General features: G+C 38.1%; 1 protein-coding gene across 1 annotated transcript in view; it reads left to right on the top strand.

Moving 5' to 3' along the window:
- The window catches only part of LOC114220139 (protein FAM13A), a 103,587-nt gene that overhangs the window by 24,860 nt on the left and 53,911 nt on the right, over positions 1-24,816 (top strand). Inside the window, exons 3-5 of the mRNA XM_088021109.1 lie at positions 7,735-7,776; positions 10,576-10,755; positions 18,567-18,753. Of these exons, the coding sequence (XP_087877235.1) occupies positions 7,735-7,776; positions 10,576-10,755; positions 18,567-18,753 (409 nt within the window). The remainder of the gene's footprint in view (positions 1-7,734; positions 7,777-10,575; positions 10,756-18,566; positions 18,754-24,816) is intronic.

Genomic DNA, 24,816 nt, shown 5'->3' on the forward strand with positions numbered 1-24,816 from the left:
GTTTTTTTGTTTGTTTTGGGGGTTTTTGTTTTACTTTTAGAGATATATGGGTGTAAGAAGCAACCACTAGTAGAAAATTGTATAAGATTTCTATAATGTAAATCTCAGAAGATAAAAGCAAAGACAGAAACCATAGGAAAAGGAAGCTCCCAGATTAGAAAATATAAAGCAAAAATACAACACTAGAATAAATACATCAACTATGACAGTAAATATAAATGGTCAAATTCTTTGATAAAAACTAAAATTACAAAACAAAACAAAACTTGAACTATATTTTGCTCCAAAGAGCCATACCTGAAACAAAATGGCACAGAAAGATTAATAATAAAAATTTAGAATATACATCTGATAAATGTGAACAAAAGGAAAGCAGAGAGGGCAATATCAATACCAGGACAACTAGAGTTCAGTGCCAAATTTGTGTAACAGGACAAACCTGGACTTTATTTAGTATGGACTAAACACATAAAGGCTATAAATTAGCATGTGTAAAATAGCACAGCTTCAAATGATAGGAATTTTAACTCTTAAGTTAACAAAAATAAACACATTTGAAGCATAGAACTTATACATACAATTATATTTATTTAATAAAATTTACAAAATAAATAACCCTGAGAATTTTACATAATCAATGAGATTTAAAATAAATGAGCATTACATACTAAACTTTGCACCCTATAAGTAGAGCGCAAAAATTCCTGCTACTTTCTAAGAAATTATTCAGCTGTATCTGGAAATTCTTGAAGAGTAGAAATTTTAGGGGTGCCTGGGTGGCTCAGTCGGTTAAGCATCTGCCTTTGGCTCGGGTTGTGATGCTGGGGTCCTGGGATCGAGCCCCACGTCGGGCTCCCTGCTCAGCAGGGAATCTGCTTGTCCCTCTCCCTCTACCCCTCATCACCCCCACCACTTGTGCTCTCTCTTTATCTCAAATGAATAAATAAAATCTTAAAAAAAAAAAAAGAGTAGAAATTTTAACAGTCATGTATTCTGACCATGGTGTAATTGATACCAAAAAATTTCCAGTCAACCAATGAAAACTCTCCTAAAGAGAGGAGAAAATTCAAAGAGGAAATAAAAACTAGTGTAGACTATTGGTAAGAAAAAGGGGGAACATCCATATCAAAATTTGTGAATCTAAGCTCTTTTTAAGAGGTGACTTCACCTTCTTAAGAATGAAAATAAATGAGCCACGCAATCAGAATAAGAAATGATATAAAAGAAGAAAAGCAACCTCTTAGAAGTTTAGAAGGTTTCAATAATAATAAATGGAAAAAAGAGCAGAACTGATGTTTGAATCCAGAAACTGGTTCTTTGGGAATAAAAATGAAATTATAAAATAGAAAAACCTCTGGTAAACTTAAGAAAAAAAAAGAACAAAACTAATAATCAGAATTGAAGTTTGTGGTCAAGGGATATAGTAGTTTTTAAAAGATTAAAGACTGCTGGCTCAATCGGTTGAGAGTCTGACTCTTGATTTCAGCTCAGGTCCTGATTTCAGGGTCATGAGATTGAACCCTGCATGGGGCTCCACACTCAACAGGGAGTCTGCCTGAGATTCTCTCTCCCTCCCCCTCTTTCCTCCTCCCTCGCTTGCTCCCTCTTTCTCTCTCTCTCTCTCAAATAAATAAATAAATCTAAAAAAATAAATAAAAGATTAAAGACTGCTTGTTTGCAATTTCATACTAATAAACATGAAAATCTAGAAATAAAAATTTTCCTGGAATGTATAAATTTTTAAAAGAAGAAAATTCCATTTGAATCCAAAAAAGTACTTTGAGTAATCTGTTCTAAGAAAATAACTAGATATATAGCCAAAGGTTTATATGAATAGCAGCATTATTTGAGAATAAGGATTATGTCCTTATTAAGGACACACACTGAAGCCATCTGGCTTACACAGCCAGAGCTGTGTAAACTTGAATGAGATATTAGACCTCTTTGAAGCTCAATTTCCTCATCTATAAATGAGTATACATAGTGAACTATTCATTTCATTCAGAATTTTGCTTTACAAAGACCTTAGTCTAAAACCTAAAACTCTGAATTTCTTTTTATGCAAAAACATGCTAAATAAGTAAAACTGAAAACTCCAGTAATTGGGGCCTGAACAAAAAGCTATACAAAAGGTGAGTATTTTGATATTTTGATGGGCTCTATTTAATTTGTTAGGAAATATTTAATCGGGGTGCCTGGGTGGCTCAGTCGTTAAGTGTCTGCCTTCAGCTCAGGTCATGATCCCAGGGTCCTGGGATTGAGCCCCGCTTCGGGCTCCCTGCTCGGCAGGAAGCCTGCTTCTCCCTCTCCCCATTCCCCTGCTTGTGTTCCCTCTCTCGCTGTGTCTCTCTCTGTCAAATAAATAAATAAAATCTTTAAAAAAAAGAAAATATTTAATAGATCATCAAAATGTAGGAATGAAGAATAGTTTTTTTCTTCAAAATAGTCCCAATACTTAAAGGAATATGAAGTGTGATGTTTGATAAAGTATGAGAATAAATATTTTCCTCCTAACTAATATCCATGAAGTATGTTTTCAATTTATGTTCTAGTATTATATGCATAATATTTGATTTAAAACCAAAATGTGAGGTTTTTTAGATCCAAACTGTCTATAACACCACCACAAAAGGGTAATACAATTTTTGTCAACGTTTGAATACCTATAAATGCATCATTAAATTTCTGTATATCATAATCATAGCTAAAAGTTAAAACAAAGTGAATATTGAAGATCAAGTGTATTTTTTTTTTCTGGGATCATGACCTGAGCTGAAGGCAGGCGCTTAATGACTGAGCCACCCAGGTACCCCAAGTGTATTTCTTTTAATGTATGACATTGTCCACGGAAGACACGGTTTTAATGAAAAAGTTTTAATTAGAAATCTGTTACACAACTGTAAGAAATAACGTTAGATTCATCTTATAGTGTTGATGCTGCATATCAACTTTTAGTATTTTAAAATAATACTAAAAATATTGTATTCTGTTAAATAGACAAATTAGGAGCTTCATGCTATTTTGATGATTAGTTACATGATCTTCATCCTTAGGCTGAATTAAACATCACATAATTGTTTTTTAAATCCTTACTCATTAAAAAGAAAAAACTGACTAAATGTAAATATTCTAGAGGGGGGGGAGAAGGATAATTCTGTTCGACCTAACAGTTCCTATTGAAACAATAATAGTTTACCAAATAATATTTGTATACCACGGAAGAGAACATACTGAAGTAAGAGAATGTATAAAAAAAGAGAACACATGCTTTTTCAAGATGTCGGATTTTAGTAGATTTGAAACTTCTTTCTTTTTATATGTAGATTTCTTTATTTCAAATCAAGAGATCTAATTAAAGAATCACTTGTCAACAGGCATTCTGTGCATCTTACCACATGCAAATTTATAGACTAATATTGTTGAGCATATTCAGCTTCCAGAAATGTAGTTTGAGTTTTGTTAATGGAGATACAGACTAAATATATTTAGGTGTGTCATAGAATATATTGCAGAGTAGGCTTAGAATCTGTTTTAAAAGACTATACCAATAGCAAATGTGGTTGCATCATCACTCACAGTAGGCTTGAGTAATGAAATTGACCATAGTTCTGGAGTCTGCATAAGAGGCTTATTTTTTTCAGCTTTGAATACTTGCTTTATCAACATTAGGAGATGATCCCTTCCATATTCAAGTGTTTATATTGCGTAAGTAAGAAACTTTGTTAGCAAACCAGTCAGGGGCTCTGAAAAAAATTCATTTTTCTTCGCTTTCTGCAAAGGATAAAAAACAAGTTCCATGTAGACGAAGGAAGTCTGTATCTCTCACTTTAGCTTATTTGCTTGTTGCCCTTTTGTCATTTTCTTAGAATTACCTTCATGAGTGAATTATAGCTATGGAAATAGCCCTTATGTCTGTCATTAAATATTCTTAGAAATCTTGTTATTGGTGAGTTATTGATAGCACATCCCACAGGAACTATACAGGTGGCTGGATACCTGACCAAAGCCATATTGGTATTTAATAAACCATAACTATGACTAAAACTGTCATAATATATTATGCAATTATAACCTTTTGTAATGATTTAAACTTTAGAGCAGTAAACTTTTAGAGCTAAAAGAAAACCACGGGGATCACTAGCCAGGCCTTTCATTTTTGGTATAAAGAAACCTATCCAAAGCAGCCAGGCTAACCAGCAATCTATGATTTCAGCTAATTAACTGCAGAGCCAAGACCAGAACTTCTCTTTTCTGATTCCCAATGGAACATGTTCTCTTCTCAGAATACTTTCCTTAGATGGGCGCCTGGGTGGCTCAGTTGGTTAAGCGACTGCCTTCGGCTCAGGTCATGATCCTGGAGTCCCGGGATCGAGTCCCGCATCGGGCTCCCTGCTCAGCGGGGAGTCTGCTTCTCCCTCTGACCCTCTTCCTTCTTCCCTCTCGTGCTTTCTATCTCTCATTCTCTCTCTCTCTCAAATAAATAAATAAAATCTTTAAAAAAAAAAAAAATACTTTCCTTAGAGAAATTCTGCTTAAAAAACATGAAAATATGGACATGTTAAGTATACCAAAAATTCTAAAGGCCTATTAGAAAAACATAAAAGTATAAATTATCATAAATTTGACCTAAGATCAATATATTAGCAAAATTGAATATGATTTAATTCCTTGCTTTTGTCATTGATCTATTCATTTATTTTGCATTCGAAAATGGCTCGGTTAAGCTTCTGCCTTTAGCTCAGGTCATGATCCCAGGGTCCTGGTATTGAGCCCCATGTCCCTGCTCAGCAGGGAGTCTGCTTCTCCCTTTCCTTCTGCCCCTCCTCCCCGCTTGTGCTCTCTTCCTCAAATAAATAGATAAAATCTTAAAAAAAAAAAAAAAAGACTGATTTAGATGGCTTAGGCCATTTTTCTTTAAGCTATGAGGGAAATTTTGATGTGTTGCCTTTTATTCACTTATGCTAGCATAAGTTTTCCAGTGCATACCCTCATTATGTAGATTAGAATGTTTAAAAATAGCTATCATGATATCTAAGTAATTGAAGTCTTGAAGAATCTTAGTTGCAGGGAATTACAGCTTTGCTAATCAGTGTCTTCCACAAATCAACAGCATCAGAATCACTGTAGAATTTGTTAGAAAGGCAGAATCTCAGCTTCCCCTTTCTGAGACCTAGACCTACTGAATTGGAGTCTGTGTGCGAACAAGATCCTGGATAATTCAGATGCGCCTTAGGATTTGAGAAGCACCAATGTAGAGTTAGTAATCTCAGAACCTGTTTCTACTTGATGTCATTTTCTTGTCTCTTTCTTCCTCGCCTTTCTTTTTGTGTCCTGCCGCCCAGTCCCCCCAAAAGGAACATAAAAATATCAGTGTGTGCTTTAATAAGCAAAAAGAAGTTCAGGTCAAAAGTGTGTAGAATGGAGGCGCCTGGGTGGCTCAGTTGGTTAAGCGTCTGCCTTCAGCTCAGGTCATGATCCCAGGGTCCTGGGATCGAGCCCCCCATCGGGCTCCCTGCTCCGCGGGAAGCCTGCTTCTCCCTCTCCCACTCCCCCTGCTTGTGTTACCTCTCTCGCTGTCTCTTTCTCTTTCTCTGTCAATTAAATAAATAAATAAAATCTTTTTTTAAAATAAGTGTGTAGAAGGGAGAAAGGATGTACATCTACTCATCTGAGACAGCATGGAGGACTGATTATACTTCTATGCCTTTGGAATATTTTTAGCATCTAGCAGATCAATATTTCCCCCCTCTTCTGTGTCCCCCCAGAGCCATCATTCACATTGGGCTGTGCTCCCCAAACTGAGGCTTTGTAACTACACTGAGAAGTGAAATATAGGAGTTAATTCCACAGTGTTGACTTTACAGAGGGTGAGCCACAAAGCATCAAAAGCAGGGACTGCCTGTTCCATTTAAGGACAGAGAACAGCAAAGGATATATTATTGGTTATGTAATCTGGGAACCACTGTGAATAACAAGCATTGTGAGGCAGATGAGAAAAATGGTTGTGATTAAAAGCAAAGTAAAACACCAAATCCAAGCCTCCATCTACAAAGATGATTCTAGTGAGATTTTCTTCTAGTGAGTGATGGATTGAATGTCTAGTGTAGTGATTAAGAGCTTAGACTCTGAGCTAAAACTTTCTTGGTTCAAATTCCAGCTCATCTACTTCTTGGCTCTGTCACTGTGGGCAAGTTACTTAACCTCTAACCTCTTCAACTGAAAATTGAGAAAACAATAGTACCTACCTCATGGGTTATTGTAAATAGCAAACAAGAAAATATATGTACAAAATACTTGACACAGTGTCTGAAACATAGTAAGTACTCAGTAAGCGTTAGGGTGTATTGTTAATTTGCTTATTTACTCATTTATTAAGGTTTTTCTCATCAGTTTCCCTTGTGAACAATAGCATTATTTTATGTGTCTCTTCTGGGATTTGGCTGTGGTTTGTGGCCATGACAGACAGCAACAACTCATTTTAAGGAAATTCTCTGGGCTGAAGAGTGAGTGTCTGTTGATCACCTCTGGGATAATGAGTGCTAGGCTGGGTCTGATGGTGGTTATGATAGTGGCAGAGAGTATAATGAAAGAAAAAGAGAGATATCATACAATCCCTTGAGGTACTTAGATTCTGAGTGGAAAGAGATGAAATACCCACGTACATGGGAGAAAAACCCAACAGATGATTTAACAAAAAAGTTTCTATGTTCAAAATTGCATGGTCTATCCAAGGATGTTTGGGGTGATTGAAAGGCAGCCATCAGCCTTGGTCATTAACACCTGTCATTTTCTTCAGGTATTTTGTACAAAGGAGGAGAAAAGGGAACTATTGTATCTATTAGGTAAAACTATAGTGTGACAAACATAGACGTTTAAACAGACTTTTGAATCTTGATTTAGAAGCTGACTAACCATGGGAGGGTAGACTGTGAGAAACTGCTAAAATTGCTGCCAGCCTCGACCTCATTGTGGTTATATGAACACAGGGGGCAGGCAAGAGGGGTGAAGTTCCGGAGGGTGCTTATCAGATAGTGTCCTATAAGTTCACCATTCCACTTTAGGTTGACTACTTTGTAATGCTTTCAAAGGAATTCAGGCTTTGGAGGAAATAGAAAAGTAGAGGAACTTTGTAAGTGCTCAATAAAGGGGCCATAAATTAGGTGTTGAGATGAAACATAGAGCTTGAAGGATTCTCCATCTTGAGGAACTCAGGAAGAAAGGTGTCTTAGAAATAGTTGTGTGGGGACGCCTGAGTGGCTCGGTCAATTAAGTGTCTGCCTTCAGCTCAGGTCATGATCTCAGGGTCCTGGGATCGAGCCCCACGTAGGGCTCCCTGCTCAGTGGGGAACCTACCATGGTAGAGGTGGTAGCAGGAAGGCAGTCAGTGGCATTGTACTAATATTTTGGGTAAATAAAAAGACACTGAAGGAGAGTGAGGGCCAGGATAGTAGGGGGAGAGGTAGAGATGGTTTTTAAAGGTCACTTTGAAACGGTCTATCATGGACATCTTTAAAATGGGGGGGGGGGGACACTATTCAGGAGTAAACACCCAGGGGCATCCTGTAATTCCAGAAACAAGTGAAAATCAGCATCTCTCAGGGGATGGGTTAAACATTGTGCAAGGGTCACTCAGAGTCTAGCTAATACTTTCAGTCTGGAATCCCCTTCAGGTGTTTGGTTCACAGTCTCTGACGCTCTGTCTAATCTGACTTTCTTTGTGCTTCTTTTCCACAGCACGCATGTATCCCAAGTCAGCAATGTTTCGACAACTGGAGAGTAAGTTATTTGGGTTCCGTTTCCCATTTATCGAACAGAAAAAAAGCTACTCTAATGGTGTGTAGTATTGGAAGATTAATACAGTAAGCAACTTATGATGATTTTTAAAACCACTGAGGGAAGAGGACTAAATAAGAAGTGTTCCTGTTTGAGCTTCTGTGTGGGCGTGTGACTAGAGACAGCTCAACCATTTGAACATGCGAGATTTTTGTTTCAGTCAAAATAATGTCAGAGTCTATTAGTGTTTGCAAAATACGTGTTTGAGGAGGTACCTTAGAGTGGAAGACGCTATTAAAGGTTAAAGTAGTGACAGTGTCTTTACTTCTTCCTTCCTTATTTTTAATCAGCCTACATGTATTGAGTACCTGCGATATGCCAAGCATAGTGTTAGGTGTGTAATGTCAACTAAGCCTCGGGCTCTGCCTTCAGGGACTTTACAGTCTAAGAGGGACACAGAATCAAAAGCAAATTAGTGATGGCAACAAGTCCTCTATCCACAGGGCAGGACAGTGCTCTACTGATGATGCCCATCATGTATCTCTTTCCTCCTAAGGCTACCAACTGGACTAAAATCCAAGCTCCAGTTACCTACCCTGGCCTCCCTCTCTGACCACATTGATCATCACGCTTCAAGCACGTGACATTCTGTTTCTGGAATAGGCCAAGCTTATATTTGCCCCAGAGCCCTTACACTGGCTGTTTTTCAGCCTGGCCATTCATTTTCTTATCATTCACTTTTTTATTCACATGTCCTCTTCCTCTGAGAAGCCATCCCCGACTCTCTGCAATCCTTCTCCTATCCTGTACAGCATTTTGGAGAGAATTTATCACTTTCTGAAATTTCAGGATTTGTTTATTAGCTCTCTTGCCTCATAGGAATGTAAGTTCCATAAACATGGGGACCTTGTTTGTCATATTCATGTGACACCTAGAAAAGTGCCTTGTGTATATTAGGCACTAAATAAATATTTGTGAATAGTTTCTTGCTTAAAGATTTTCCTTCACACACACCTCTCTTCCTTCCTTGCTAAGGTGTAAATGGGCCTTTTTAGCGCATCTTCCATCAACAGGGATCAGGAGGAAGAGGAGGAAAGATGTGATAAGGAGGAAGAGAGAATAATTTAAAGAAGCACTGAGTAGGATGAATTTGGATCCACTAGGATGAATTGGGATTTTTTTTCCTTCTTTGTTAGGTGTGGAAGCAATGAGAGGGCAGGACTGACCTCTCTTAGCTTTGTGAATTTTAAAGAGATTCCAGAATTGTACCAAGACTGATATGTTCTTTCTTGTGTATTTCTGATAACCTTTACTTCTTATAGGTCTTGTATAGTTTGGAAAAGGTATGGAGTTAGTTTGTATGTATACGTTAATTCACTCACATTCCTAGAGACCACAGTTAGGTAATCTTGAATCATTGGGATGTGGAGTTCTAAATATAAAAACTCTTTGTTTTAAAGATTCATTTATTCATTCATGCATGCATTCATTTATTTGTTGGGGTGAGAGGGGGAGAGGGAGAGAAAGTCTTAAGCAGACCCTGAGCTGAGCACAGAGCCCAACTCGGGGCTCGATCTCACGACCCTGAGATCACAAAGTGAGCCAAAACCAAGAGTTGGACACTCAACCAATCGTACCACCCAGGTACCCCTAAACATAGAAGTTCTAATCCCAAGTTAGACTACACTTGTTCATTGTCTTCAAATAGTTTTAATGAGATTACCATGTGTCTATTATAAAACGACATTTGGAAAATCAAACTTCTTAAATTTTTCAAAACCCATCTTATTTAAGTGAATGTATTTCTTAATCTGAACATTTTAAAAATAAATATGTGGTTCTTTTTAAATTTTTAATAGCTTTATTGAAATATAATTAATATACAAAGAACTACACATACTTAATGTCTACAGTTTGATGAGTTTGGATGTGATTCCTTTTTCAAGTGCAGGAAAACATGGTTTGAGGAGTATATGTTTAGAATTTTCCATGCCAGCTTATTCAGAATTAAATAATGTGGTGATAAAAGAAGGGTTAGACACATTAAAAGATTATATAGCTTTAATAAGGGTACCTTCTCTATCTCACCATGCACTCTTCAGCCCCTATGCTTCTAGTATTTCCTCATGTTAAATGAAGTAAATCTATCCTGCCATCTTCAGTAACACATATTGGGATGTTTGCATGATAACAGCTTCAATTATATACATCACAATTTAATTGCATAGAGGTTCAGAAAGATTTTGCTGTTCTAAATAGTGATTGTTCTGGTGAGGTGTTCCTTTTTAATAGCATTATTCCCTGTATAATTTTATCTTAAAGAGATTCTACATAGATAATAGGTATCATAAAATCATTTGTGCCCATTTGCTTTGTAAACCATACTGTCTGCCTCTGCAGAGCTGGTATGAAATCCGAAGGAACTCACCTTTGTAAGAATAGGTCTATTATTATTCTATGAGGAAAAAATATTTCCTCATTCTGCTTTATATTAAATGACCCTTATTTCCTGAATGCCTCTGATAATTGTTGCCAGGCTTGCTGTGAGCATTTCAGTCATCCTGGACCTACAAAGATGAAAAACCCAGTGATCAAAGTGGTAGCATCTGTCAGGTTTGGTTTTATTTTTAACACACGATGCAGATATTTTGAGATGTCTCATATGCGGTCTTTGCTCATGAAGCTGTGGTAGATCTACCATTGAACAAATGCTGATATTTCCCAAATTATGGATATAAATTTTTAAAGGCAATCACTGATAAATTTGATAGCCTGATGGACTCTGTGTTCTGCTTTTATTAGACTCTTAGAAAGAACCATCCGGTCGGCAGTAGAACAGCACCTTTTTGATGTAAATGGCTCTGGAGGCCAAAGTTCAGAGGACTCGGAATCCGGAACATCATCAGCATCTTCGGCCACGTCTGCCAGACAGCGCCGCCGTCAGTCCAAAGAGCAGGATGAAGTTCGACATGGCAGAGATGTGTGAGTTGGCATTAGAGCGTCTTATTTGCATTTTCTCCTCTCCTTTTAAAAATATACACCTGAATTAGTCACTATGTTATAACCATTCCCATTTCAGTATTCAGGTTAAAACTTCAAAAATTCTTTTTTGACTATTCTAAACTTAACATTTGGAAATTTGTAGGTGACTAAATGAACATTTCAGTTTTGTCTGGATGTTTTGTGTTGTCTAGATGTATGTTTGTAGGAAGCCACCTCTGATTTAATACACTTTAGGGCTTCCTCATGAATATCTTCTTTAGAGGGATGCTAGACCACTGGAGGAGAAAATTGCCATATGCCTGTCCAGAGGTGGGTTTGTTTTTTTTTAAGATTTATTTATTTATTTGAGAGAGGGAGAGTGTGTGCGTGTGTGTTTTGCGGGTGGGGGTGGGGGTGGGGAGTAGAGAGAAGTAGAATCCCAAGCAGACTCCATGCTGAGCAGAGATCCTGACCTAAGCGGAAACCAAGAGTCAGGCGCCCAACCGGCTGTACCACCCAGGCACCGCAGGGGTGGTTTTTTTCTTATTAGACAACATTCATTTGGTTGTTAGACTAACTTATAAAATCAACAGATTTCCCTACTGTATTGGCCTGATGCAATACTAGAATATCACCGTAATACTTTAACAGTTGACTACATTTTAGTATCAGAAAGGTTGAGCTTAGTCGTCATCAAGACAGTATGGTACTGGCACAAAAACAGACACATAGATCAATGGAACAGAATCGAGAGCCCAGAAATGGACCCTCAACTCTATGGTCAACTAATCTTCGACAAAGCAGGAAAGAATGTCCAATGGAAAAAAGACAGTCTCTTCAACAAATGGTGTTGGGAAAATTGGACAGCCACATGCAGAAGAATGAAACTGGACCATTTCCTTACACCACACACAAAAATAGACTCCAAATGGTTGAAAGACCTAAACGTGAAACAGGAGTCCGTCAAAATCCTAAAGGAGAACACAGGCAGCAACCTCTTCGACCTCAGCTGCAGCAACGTCTTCCTAGAAACATCGCCAAAGGCAAGGGAAGCCAGGGCAAAAATGAACTATTGGGATTTCATCAAGATAAAAAGCTTTTGCACAGCAAAAGAAACAGTCCACAAAACCAAAAGACAACCGACAGAATGGGAGAAAATATTTGCAAATGACATATCAGATAAAGGGCTGGTATCCAAAATCTATAAAGAAACTATAAATCTATAAAGAACTATAAATCTATAAAGAACTTATCAAACTCAACACCCAAAGAACAAATGATCCGATCAAGAAATGGGCAGAAGACATGAACAGACATTTTTCCAAAGAAGACATCCAAATGGCCAACAGACACATGAAAAAGTGCTCAACATCACTCGGCATCAGGGAAATCCAAATCAAAACCTCAATGAGATACCACCTCACACCTGTCAGAATGGCTAAAATTAACAAGTCAGGAAATGACAGATGTTGGCGAGGATGTGGAGTAAGGGGAACCCTCCTACACCGTTGGTGGGAATGCAAGCTGGTGCAGCCACTCTGGAAAACAGTATGGAGGTTCCTCAAACAGTTGAAAATAGAGCTACCATACAATCCAGCAATTGCACTACTGGGTATTTACCACAAAGATACAAATGTAGGGACCCGAAGGGGTACATGCACCCCAATGTTTATAGCAGCAATGTCCACAATAGCCAAACTGTGGAAAGAGCCACGATGTCCATCGACAGATGAATGGATAAAGAAGATGTGGTATATATACACAATGGAATATTATGCAGTCATCAAAAGGAATGAGATCTTGCCATTTGCAGCAACATGGTTGGAACTGGAGGGTGTTATGCTGCATGAAATAAGTCAATCAGAGAAAGACATGTATCATATGACCTCACTTATATGAGGAATTCTTAATCTCAGGAAACAAACTGAGGGTTGCTGGAGTGGTGGGGGTGTGGGAGGGATGGGGTGGCTGGGTGATAGACATTGGGGAGGGTATGTGCTATGGTGAGCACTGTGAATTGTGCAAGACTGTTGAATCACAGATCTGTACCTCTGAAACAAATAATGCAGTATTTGTTAAGAAAAAAAAAAGAAGAAGATAGCAGGAGGGGAAGAATGAAGGGGAGTAAATCGGAGGGGGAGATGAACCATGAGAGACGGTGGACTCTGAAAAACAAACTGAGGGTCCTGGGGCGGGGGGTTAATCTTGTGATGGGTATTAAAGAGGGCACGTTCTGCGTGGAACACTGGGTGTTATGCACAAACAATGAATCATGGAACACTACATCAAAAACTAATGATTTAATGTATGGTGATTAACAGAACAATTAAAAAATAAAAAAGAATTAAAAAAAAGAAAGGAGCTTAAGTCTAATCGAAGAGGAAATGCTTAAGTTCTTTATTATAATGACTAGTTTTAGGCTTTCCCACAGCATGAATTTCAAGAATAGTACCATAAGAAACTTTATTCTTCGTTAGAGGACTTGATAAAATACAAATAAACAATTATCATCTATATTTTTCAATAATCATCATTTAAATGCCAAGGAAAATAAAGTTATATTCATATATTTTTCCTGAAAGTTTTAAGTTTATTTGTATCTACTATAGCATTTAGTCTCTATAAAGTTATTGTTTTGAACTCCTTATTAAATGTCAAAGACTAAATTAGACCCTAGTTCCCCTCATTCCTTTTCACCTGGATTCATAATGCACATCAAAACCTTGGCGGGGGGGGGGGGAGGAAACTTCTTTTTGCTTAAAGAAAGACACAAAAGATAAGTGGTATAAATAAATATCATGCTGCATTATCATGAAGATGTTTAAGGGCCATGCTAGCAAATGTAATTTTAGAAATAAACAGTATCAGTGGTATAGACCACTGACTTTTTAAAGTGGTCCTTTTATGGGAGCACTTTAAAAAAAAAATTCATCTTGTGGCTGGTGGGTAGGAGGGAGTGCTATATTATTACCTTTACAAAATAGAAAAATTATAATACAGGAGGTATTTACATTTAAAATTATCTACTGACTAAGCTTTATAGAAAACGTTGAGGAGTAAAATTAGCTTGTGTACTGCCTATATTGTGTTACACAGCAAGTACAAATTATTTAATACTGTTCTTATCCCCCATCTCATTTTTTGCCAAATAGTATGTAGCAACACATTGCATTTTTAAAATATCCTTAGTGTGTCACGACATCATGCTTTCCACCCTCTTTGTTTGGACAGAGGGATAGCAAGCAGAGGTTGGAAGTGGTAGTAAGCACAAGAGAGAGAACAGAGCAGACGGTGGTAGTGTTGATGGTGGATGCGTGGCGGCAGGGCAGGGGACAGCACAGTGGGGTAAGGTCCAAATGAACAGGCGGTAGAAAAATATGAAACATAGAGTAAACTTTCCTGCAGAATTTAGAGTTTCCCACATCCAGGCATGTTTCTAAGTTCTCTTGATCATATTTTACTGTCAATATCAGGAGAACAAAAGGAGATGAAGAATGGTAGAAACCGACTAATCTAACAACCTGTGAAACCCTAGCCTTCCCCTTATTTTTTCTTCTCTGGTATTTCCTTCACTGCTCATGCTGGTTACTCATTGTGGTCAGACTAGAGTTGGACACTGAGCAAGTAAATCTCGGGCTGAAAACTGTGTGTGTCCACGGTAACTTATAGTCTCATGTTACTCTTTTTCCTTGCTGCGTGGTCTGGGCACACAGAAGTCCCCTTCCTATGCTCCCTGTTGGCCTCAGCCTCCTAGCCTCTGGCGTCTTCCTAACCTGACACGCTGTCTTGATAGTCCTTTCTCTTCAACTCCCAGTCCTTTCGGAGCTCGCCAGGTCTGGGGAGGAACAAGGCCCTTATCTCTCAGGGTCCCAGACCTACTACTTTTGTCCCCATGAAGGTCCTCTCCAGTATGTCCCCAGGAGATATACCAACGTATCACTGATTGGGCAAAGGTTGAGAATCATTATCATAGCCTATAGTAAGTATGTTTTTCTTAGTATATACTTACGCATAATTGATTCATTTATCAAAGATTTTCATCAGACTTTGCTTAAAAAATAAAGATTAAGCTAGATTTTATTCTATTCAAAACTATTAACCTTATGGAATGGTTTAAAAGAGTTTTTAAAAATTAGAAATTCATTGTATTTTTGTCTATTATTTTGCCTCCTAACAACTTAAAGCTGCAACCAAGTGAAAAAACATATCCTTGAAGCCAATGATAACCATACTTCAGGATGAGATTAGAGTCATTAAGTCTGTACTAAAGTCATCATGGCAGATTTTTTGAAATAAATACAGAAGATAACTAAGACTTACAAATATTTCATTTTAGTGCAAATGATTTCTTATTTTGTCTAAATTTATAAGGAAACATTATCAGGCTTATATTATTATTGCTACTATAAAAATATCAAAGTTTAAGCAATACATTCAATATGTGAAGGGGTTCAGTCTAATTCATTTATTTAAAAAACTTGCCATCTGCCAGGTGCATGGAAATGAGGACCCTTGGTGATGGGTATATGGAAATTTGTTGTGATAGTGTCTCCTCTGTATGTGTGAAAATTTGATAATAAATGTTTTCTTAAAAGCAAAGGGTAATTTAGGTGAAAGTGGTTTCAGCTGTCCAAAACACAATAAACTGGAATTTGTACATATTTATTATAGAAAACTATATTAAATTCCTACTGCAAAGTAAGAAAAAAAAAGAAAAGATGAACAAAAAAAACCCAGTGCTGTACTAGGGGAATGATAAATAGTTGAGTATTGCCAGAACATTAAGTCTGTCTGTAGGGGTGGTGAGGAAGAAACTTCAGATAAAGTGAGAGGCCCCAGAAATCTGAATTCATGTCAGATTTCAGTGATGTCAAATATGATTGAAACCTGTCACAATGTTGCAGGCAGGAATTATATACCAGCGCTCCTCACAGTCACATATGTACCATGGCTGAAAGGTGTTGACTCGCACAAAAGCAGAGACTTTTTCTTTTATGTAAGAGAACAGGATTTCCACATGAGCATGCTGAACAGATTTCCATGTATTTGTTTTGACAGCTTTTATTCCAGTCATTCATTCACTATTCAAAAAGATTATAAAATAAACTTTGTGTTTTAATTTCTAAAACTGGTTTTTAGCTTTTGTATTAGTCTACTAGGGCTGCCATAACAAAATACTACAGTCTGGGTGGCTTAAACAACAGGGATTTATTTCCTCATAGTTCTGGAGGCTGGAAGTCCAAGATCAAGGTACAGACAGGGTTGGCTTCTGATGAGACCTCTCTCTTGCACTTGCAGATGGGTTCTTCTCACCATGTCCTCCCATGGCCTTTCCTCCGTGTGTGTGCTCTCCTGGTGTCTCCTCCTTTTCTTTTCTTTTTTTCTTTTAAGATTTTATCTATTTCTCAGCGAGCGAACACAAGCAGGAGGGAGTGGGAGAAGGAGAAGCAGGCTCCCTGCTGAACAGGGAGCCCGATGTGGGACTCGATCCCGGGACCCTGGGATCATGACCTGAGCTGAAGGCAGCCAACCAACTGAGCTACCAAGGCATCCCTCCTCCTCTTATTAGAACACCAGTTCTGTTGGATTACAGCACCCACCCTTATGGCCTCATTGAGCCTTAATTACCTCTGAAAAGGCCCTGTCTCCAGAAACAGTCATATTAACAGATGGTGAGGGCTTCAGCAGAGGAATTTGGGGGGAAACACAATTCTGTCATAACAGCTTTCAAACATAAAAAACCCCCCAATAAAAAATTATAATAGGATGTATACCCCAGGAGTTAGGAGAAGTATAAAGAGTGATAGACAGAATTTATATAGTAAAATAATTAATTTTGAAGTTGAGACCAAACTCATCCAGCCGTCCGTGGAAGGCAACACTCTCAGTGCATGGAAGGGAGATTGAAGAGTGTCTGCATAATTACATGTGCCAGCATGTTAGTCCCTGTCCACTCTTCCTCTGCCTTCTATGATTTTATACTGAGGATATTCCTAATATTTGTTGCATAAATCTTTTCTTTAATTTTACTAAGTGTATATTTTTACATCAAAAGTTATATAAAGGGGCACCTGGGTGGCTCAGACATTAGGCGTCTGCCTCCGGCTCAGGTCGTGATCCCAGTGTCCTGGGATCGAGCCCCGTATCGGGCTCCCTGCTCGGCGGGAAGCCTGCTTCTCCCTCTCCCACTCCCCCTGCTTGTGTTCCCTCTCTTGCTGTGTCTCTCTCTGTCAGATGAATAAAATCTAAAAAAAAAAAAAAGTTATATAAAATAAGACTAAGTTAAATATGGAGTGCTAAAAATCACCAAAGATAGTGTAAACTTTGAAAATATTAGGATAATATTTAATTCATAATTTTGCCTCCATGATAAGCCCGTCTAAGATAAGATGTGAATTTAGATGGCAGAATAAATATTTAACATTATCTTTCATTTTTGTATGTGGTTGAACTGACGATAAAATATAGTCATCTGTTTTGCTCTTTAGAGCTCATTTATTTCAAAATATCACTGTAAGTGTTTAGGGAGTTACCTTAACTCAGTCATACCATAAGGGAGAGATCTCATTCATTTGTACCTTGGCACACCATGGTGCTACCCTGATGGCTTAAGTTGTCCTGTGATGTAGTAAAAAAACAAATAGTTTGCTAAATAATTTAATTTTATGAAAACTCCTTAAGGGAATGTTTAAAATACTCAGAACAATTTCAAGAATATTAAGTGAATTAAATTCTGTAGTTATGACATTCATATCTGCTTCTAAAACTGAGTCAGAACAGGGCACCTGGGTGGCCCAGTTGGTTAAGCATCTGCCTTCAGCTCGGGTCGTGATCCCAGGGTCCTGGGATTGAGCCCCGCATCAGGCTGTCTGCTCAGCAGGGAGCCTGCTTCTCCCTCTCTCACTCCGGCTGCTTGTGCTCGCTTGCTGAGAAATAAATAGATAAAATCTTAAAAGAAAAATAAACTAAGTCATGAAGGACATCCAGTTAGAAGTTTACATCCTGCAACTCCTTGTACTGGGAGGTAACAAATCCATACTTTAGTTAAAATGCTTTGTATTCCACAGTTTTTATTAACTTATACTATTTCTACCAAGATTATCACATGCAGTCAGAGTTTGTTATTAATGCTTCTCTACTATGCTAAAATGTCTTTATCATTTGGGAAAATCAGTTTGTCCCATTCAAGAGAAAAAGACATAATATTTCCTTTTCAGATTTTTGTCCACACATTGTATTATAAAATGTGTGTATAGCAGGGGCGCCTGGGTGGCTCATTCAGTTAAGCGTCCAACTCTTGATTTCAGCTCAGGTCATGATCTCAGGGTCATGAAATCAAGCCCCGCATCAGGCTCTGCACTCAGCAGGGAGTCTGCTTAAGATTCTCTCTCCCTCTGCCCCCTGCCCCCGTGCACACACGCATTCTCTCTCCCTCTCTCTCTCTAAAAGAAATAAATCTTTAAAATAAAATGTGTGTGTGTGTGTGTGTAATCTGTTAATAATGGGAAATTTTTTTGTAAGATTGCACTGTTTTCCCTGTTTGAATACAAATTACTTTTGGTACAACCTTAAAAGTTGTTCATTGGTAGAAAAACAGTTCTTGTCAGTTTGCCTCTAGGAATAATTTCTCTTGTAATGTGATTTATTTGGCACCAAGTGGTCTCAGGAGTAGCACTGTGCTCAGACTTTGATCAAAAAGGCAAACTGGAATTTCTGGGCACTCTTCTGATTTCCCATGTGATGCAGTGACAGTGTCATTAAAATATCCCTTTTACCTTTTAAAATTAAGCTTTTTTTTTTTTTAATTCAAGGGGACTTATCAACAAAGAAAATATTCCTTCTGGGTTCAACAACCTTGAAGATTGTATTTTGAATGCTCAGGAAGTGGAAAAGTTGTATGAAAATACTTCTGGTTATATTGGAGAAAGGGGCAAACCTAAACGTCAGAAATCCAGTTCCAAACTTTCTGAACTCAATGAAAATCAAGATGGTCTTGTGGTAAGTGAAAATTCTATAAAACTTTTACTTGTAACCAATTAGGAAATATTACATCTCTTTTCCTTGCTTTGTAAAAAAAAAAAAAAAAAAAAAATTTCAATCATGAGCTTCATAGGACTATAGGATATGAGTTCTGAAGGCCTCAGAGCTACCAAGTGTACACACTTGTATTTCTTTTTAATAAATATAAAAAGCAAAGCTGAGAAAGATTATATTCTGCCAAAAGAAACAGAGACAGCACACTTTGATTTCCATGTTATTCAAATGATTTTTATCTCATTCTTTTGAGTATTTTTAAATTGTATTTTTGGAATATCGTCATTAAAGCATTTTTTATTTCCCCCCATTCTGTTCATTCTCATATATATGATGTAAAAAAAAAAAATTAATGAACTTAAAGCCAGGTGAAAGAAAACTACATAGGGAAAGAGGATCAACTATCTTTGTGTACAGAAATCTCTGTGTTCAGAAATTTAGTTCAAATCTATACTCTATAAAGTATTTTCTTCCAAATTAATCAGAAATAAAAACGAAAAAGATCAGCCTCTTAACAGAGTTACCTCAGACCTGAACCCTGGATCATTGATTTGATATACAAATTATTACAAGTGGTTTCTGTCAATAACTAAATATTTATTCAGTTTAACTATTAGTATACATCCTCCTCTTCTGTGTATGCTTCACTTTCTCTTAGAAGTGAGAACCAAAGCCTGTCTGCTTAGTCCCTTTAGTTTTAAAAAATTTAACAACAACGAAAACCAAAGATAAAATATATAACGTGAGCTGGAGTCCCCATAATGAAAAAACGTAATGCCCATTCTTACTGTTCAACGTGTAAATGCTCCAATCTCTTCGATCTCTGACAAGCTTTTAGCTCCATGTTGGGTTTCCTCTACATTTAGTAAACTTACAGGCCATCTGTTTTCCATGGTCAATTTTGGCATGTGCTCAGAGAAGATTCCCAGTTTGGCCTGGCCATTAATAAATATGTAAATGCAAATCCAGGGAAACATGTTAATTTCTTTTTTTCCCTCCAAATGTCTTTTTTTTTTTTAAGATTTATTTATTTATTTATTTAAGAGAGGGGAGCGGCAGGCAGAGGGAGAGGGAGAAGCAGACTCCCTGCTGAGCAGGGAGCCCATCGCAGTGCTCGATCCCACAACCCTGAGATCATGACCTGAGCCGAAGGCAGACGTTTAACCAACTGAGCCACCCAGATGCCCCTTTCCCTCCAAATGTCTTGATAATCTGTTTCTGGAAGTAAAGTAACCAGCTAAAAGGGACAGAAGCAATCACCCACCACAGGCCCATGTCTTATACACTCCAAATAAAGAATGTAAGCTTTCGAACCATTGCACACATTAAATGTTTTTAACATTAACTTAATTCTTATTTGGAGGAAAGTAAATTTTTAAATAAAATAAATGGTGCTACCCCACTGTTCATAGCAGCAATGTCCGCAATAGCCAAACTGTGGAAAGAGCCGAGATGCCCTTCAACAGACGAACGGATAAAGAAGATGTGGTCCATATATACAATGGAATATTACTCAGCCATCAGGAAGGATGAATACCCAACTTTTACATCAACATGGATGGGACTGGAGGAGATTATGCTAAGTGAAATGAGTCGAGCAGAGAAAGTCAATTATCATATGGTTTCACTTATTTGTGGAACATGAGGAATAGCGTGGAGGACATTAGGAGAAGGAAGGGAAAAATGAGGGGAGCGGAATTGGAAGGAGAGATGAACCATGAGAGACTGTGGACTCTGAGAAACAAATAGGGTTCTAGAGGGGAGGGGGGTGGGGGGATGGGTTAGCCCGGTGATGGGTATTAAGGAGGGCACATACTGCATGGAGCCCTGGGTGTTATATGAAAACAAGGGATCGTGGATCACCACATCAAAACCTAATGATGTATGGTGACTAACATAACATAAAATTAAAAAAATAAATAAATAAAATGGTGCTAATTTCATTAGCCCTTTATTTGGCTCACAATTTGCTTATCTGCCGAAGAGATTTACAGTGACTAAAATTCCAACAGTTGACTTCTTTGGAAAGATGTGCTTCTCTATCTCAGTCCCTTTTTATATGAATTTAACCCATTAATTTTTTTTTCCCACCAGGAATGGTGTCTTAAATTAGCTAGGTGGTAATAGCTAATAAAAGTGAAAAAGTACATTTATTCCTTAGAATATGTGTTTGACTGATAAAACTATAGACATAGTCTTTGTTTAAAAATGTTTGGATGGGAGAGCATAATGCTATCCGGTCTTTTTTATGTGAAAGGATTTGCCCCCACCTTAGTTGTCAGGTTCCTCATTCCAGGATTGTGAATGTCACCTATTAACATAAGTGAGCCAAGTGGACCATGTCTTTGTTGCAGTGAATAATTTAAAAAACCTGCCAGCACAACTCAGAAGAAAAACTTCCTCATCTAACGTGAGGGTGTTCTCTAAGAGCTTTTCTAACTGTCATATTCTATAAATTTTTAAATCTAATCTTCACAGGTAACCACAGAGCAAAGAGCCAGGGAACATAGCAAGTATTTAGACTACATCTAAGTTGTGTATCTTAACTTGTCCCTTGTGTTTAACCTCCTAATTTTACTTTTCCCAACTCTTCCCCCAACACCTTTTCCTACTCCATTTCAAGTTCTTTACGCCCTGACTAAACATTTATTTCTATAGCTGGGTCAGCAAGGGAGGAGGGGGAATTATATGTAATTATATGCCTTTATGTGCCAGGAAATATTTCAGATCCTGAGATAAAGCAGTGAGAAAAACAGGCAAAGGTAGCTGTCCTCCTGGAGCCTACATCCTAGTAGGGGAAACAGACAATAATCAAGATAAGTAAAACACAAAATATATTGGATAGTGATAACTACTAGGAAGAAACATAAAGCAGGAAATAGGAATTGTGAGGGGGCAGGTGATGCAATTTTAAATAGAGTGGTCTGGGAAGACCTTCCAAGAATTTGACCTTTGAGTGTAAAGATTTAGAGAAAGTAAGGAAGCAGGCTATACTATTATAGTAGGTGCAAAGGCCCTGAGACAGTCATTTATCTAGAAGATTCAAGAAACCACAAAGACCACATTGTGATTGGAAGAGAGTGAGCAAAATTAAAGAGGCAATGGGAGAGGGTGGGCAGATGAAGTACGACCTCATAGATCATTGTGAGGACTCTGCCTTCATTCTGGGTGAGATGAGAATCCATTTGAGGGTTCTAGGTAGAACAGTGATCTGGCTTACTGAAATTTGTTCAGCTACTATGTTGAGAATAGACAGCAAGCAGGCAGGGGCAGAAACAGGGAACCCAGTTGAGAAGCTATTGCAATAATCTAGATTTGAGATGATGATGGTTTGAACTAAGGTCATACCAGAGCCAGCATATATTTCCTTGCAGGCTGTACAATGCACTACTCTAGGGGGCACTGTTCACATGACTAAACTCCTTCCGGAGTGGTACCTTGCAGTAGTCATGACACAGTGAGCAGATTCTGCATGTGTTTTGAAAGTAGAATTGACAGGATTTCCTGACATTACCTGTGTGGTGCGAAAGTAATCAAGGAGTCAAAGATGACTCCAAGGTTTTTGGCCTGAGCAACTAGATTTGTGTTGCCAGTTTAGCTGAGATAGAGAAGACAGACAGAAGTTTGGGTTCAGTTTTGGACATGAGATTAAGCTGCCCATTAGATATCTTAGAGGGCATATCAAGGAAGCAAGTGGATTTCGGGGCCAAGAGTTTAGGGAGGAAATCCAGGCTGCAGGTACAGTGTGGGAGTCATCAGCAGACAGGATATTTAAAGCCAGTATACTGGGTGCGATGACCAAGGGAGTGAGTGTGGTCAGGAAAGAAAAGTTGCCTCAGGGACGGTGGGCCCTGAGACCCACCAACATTTAGAGGATGGGGAAATGAGAAGGTACCAGGGGAGGAGACTTAATGAGACTAGCTAAGTAGAAGACAGACAAAGTGAGTTTAGTGCCTTGGCAGCCAAGTGAACAGAGTGTCTCAAGGAGGAGAAAAGGTCAGATGATGGGTTAAGCAGAAGAGTGACAGTTTGACCATTGGGATTAGCAAGCTGGATATCACTTAGTAAAGCAGTTTGGGTGAAGAGATGGGAACAAAAGCCATTTTCCAGAGAAAGTGAGAGGAGAGTAACTGAACACAGTGACTAATAATTTCATACTGATCACACCAGCCCACAATACAACTGAGGAGAATATGCTGTAGACCAAAAAAAGCATCTTGCAGATTTGGAATCTCTAAAGCAGGAACTGTCTGGGCATGTTCCCCTTTGTGCTTTCACCTCTCGAGACTGTCCTGACCAGCAGAGACCAAGAAACTACAGATAATTCGGAGTTTAAAAATTAGGGTTAGGAAGTGACATTAGAGTGTTCTGCCTTATCCCTACTTATTGCCACAGTCCCAAACTTTTCTTCCCTCTTTAAACTCTTGGCTCATGCTTGTGCCCATCAGTCATTCTCAGAGGAAAACCTTGTCTCCTGATTTACTTTGAAGAAGTAAGATACGCAGCTTGTTTCAGCAACTTCCCTCACTCCTGCTTCAAAACGTCTCTAGAACTCTACTCATTTTCTTTTCTCACCTGCTCAAATGATAACATGATTTTTCTAATTTCTAAGGTTAACCTCTAAAATCAAGAAGTATCTTTGTAAATTCTACCTTCTACATCCATCTCCCCGCCCCACACCCATGTACGTGTACAAACATATACATACACTTACACACTTTTCCTTTTCATTGGCTTCCTCTTCATTGGCTCATTTCTGTTGGCCTAGAAAAAGGCTCCATCTCTAAAAGCTTTCTCTCCTGGGCACGATTTAACAGCTTGAATCAAAAGTCATAAGTCAGTCATGCATTTTATCCAGTAATCACACTTCTGCCACTCGGCTCTACTTAAATATGCAAAAAAAAAAATGGTATTAATTTGCTCACCACAGAGCTTTCTATAATCATGGAAAATTAGAAGCAATTTAAATGTTCAAAAGTGCGAGATCAGATAAGCAACATTTGTATGTCAATTCAATAAAATTAGGATTGTGAAGACTCTGTAATAAAAACCATTGACAAGTTATATTTTAAGTGCTTTGTATATATCAATTTTAATCCTCCCAATAATCCAGAAAGTGGATTTATTATTATTATAATTCTCATTCTAAACATGAGGAGAATGAGGCAGAGGAGAGTAAACAACTTGTCCAAGGTCACACGTAAGTGGTGGAGGTGGGGTTCCCCTACATCCTCCCTCATCATTAAAGTAGATTATAAAGCAGTATACACAGTGTGTACATTCATACATGTATACATATATGTGCATATATATTATATAAGTATATGTGTGTGTATATAAATTATATGTACAAATGTTCATTCCCAGGAAAAAAGACTACAAGGAAATGTGCCTAAAGTGATTGTATGATGGTGGTAATAGTGGTATTAGAAGCAACTGTTACTCTATCCTCTGTTCTTCAGATGTTCTCCATGTGACATTAATGCTATAATAAGCATTACTCATTATGTTAAAAAAAAAAAAACATAGTCTAGTAGTTCTCTTCTTTATAAACAGCATCTATTTCGGGGCACCTGGGTGGCTCAGTCGGTTAAGTGCCCGACTCTTGATTTCAGCTCACGTCATGATCTCAGGGTCCTGGGATCAAGCCCCATGTTGGACTCCACACTCAGTGAGGAGTCTGCTTGAGATTCTTTCCCTCTGCCCCTCTCCGCCCCACTGCATGCTCTCTCTCTCTCTCTCTCAAATAAATCTTTTAAAAATAATAACCAAAAAATAAACAACATCTATTTAATGTTTTGTATACCCCCTGAAATCACAGGCTGGCTTCAAGGCAAGAGCATAGCTCTTGCAGTCAGACTTGAGTCTCCATTTCCACTCTATCACTTAATATCTGTGGTAAGTGGGCAGATTTTATCTCCTCAGTTGCTTCACCCATAAAGTGGGAATATGAATAGGTCATTGTGGTTTTTTGTGAGATTTAAAGGCAACTCAGTGTGCTAAAGAATAGAGAAAACTGAACAAAGT

This window comes from Eumetopias jubatus, unplaced genomic scaffold (assembly GCF_037043125.1).
Source record: "Eumetopias jubatus isolate StellerSeaLion01/CBP00866 unplaced genomic scaffold, mEumJub1_p1.0 scaffold_2, whole genome shotgun sequence".
Classification (NCBI taxonomy): Eukaryota; Metazoa; Chordata; class Mammalia; order Carnivora; family Otariidae; genus Eumetopias; species Eumetopias jubatus.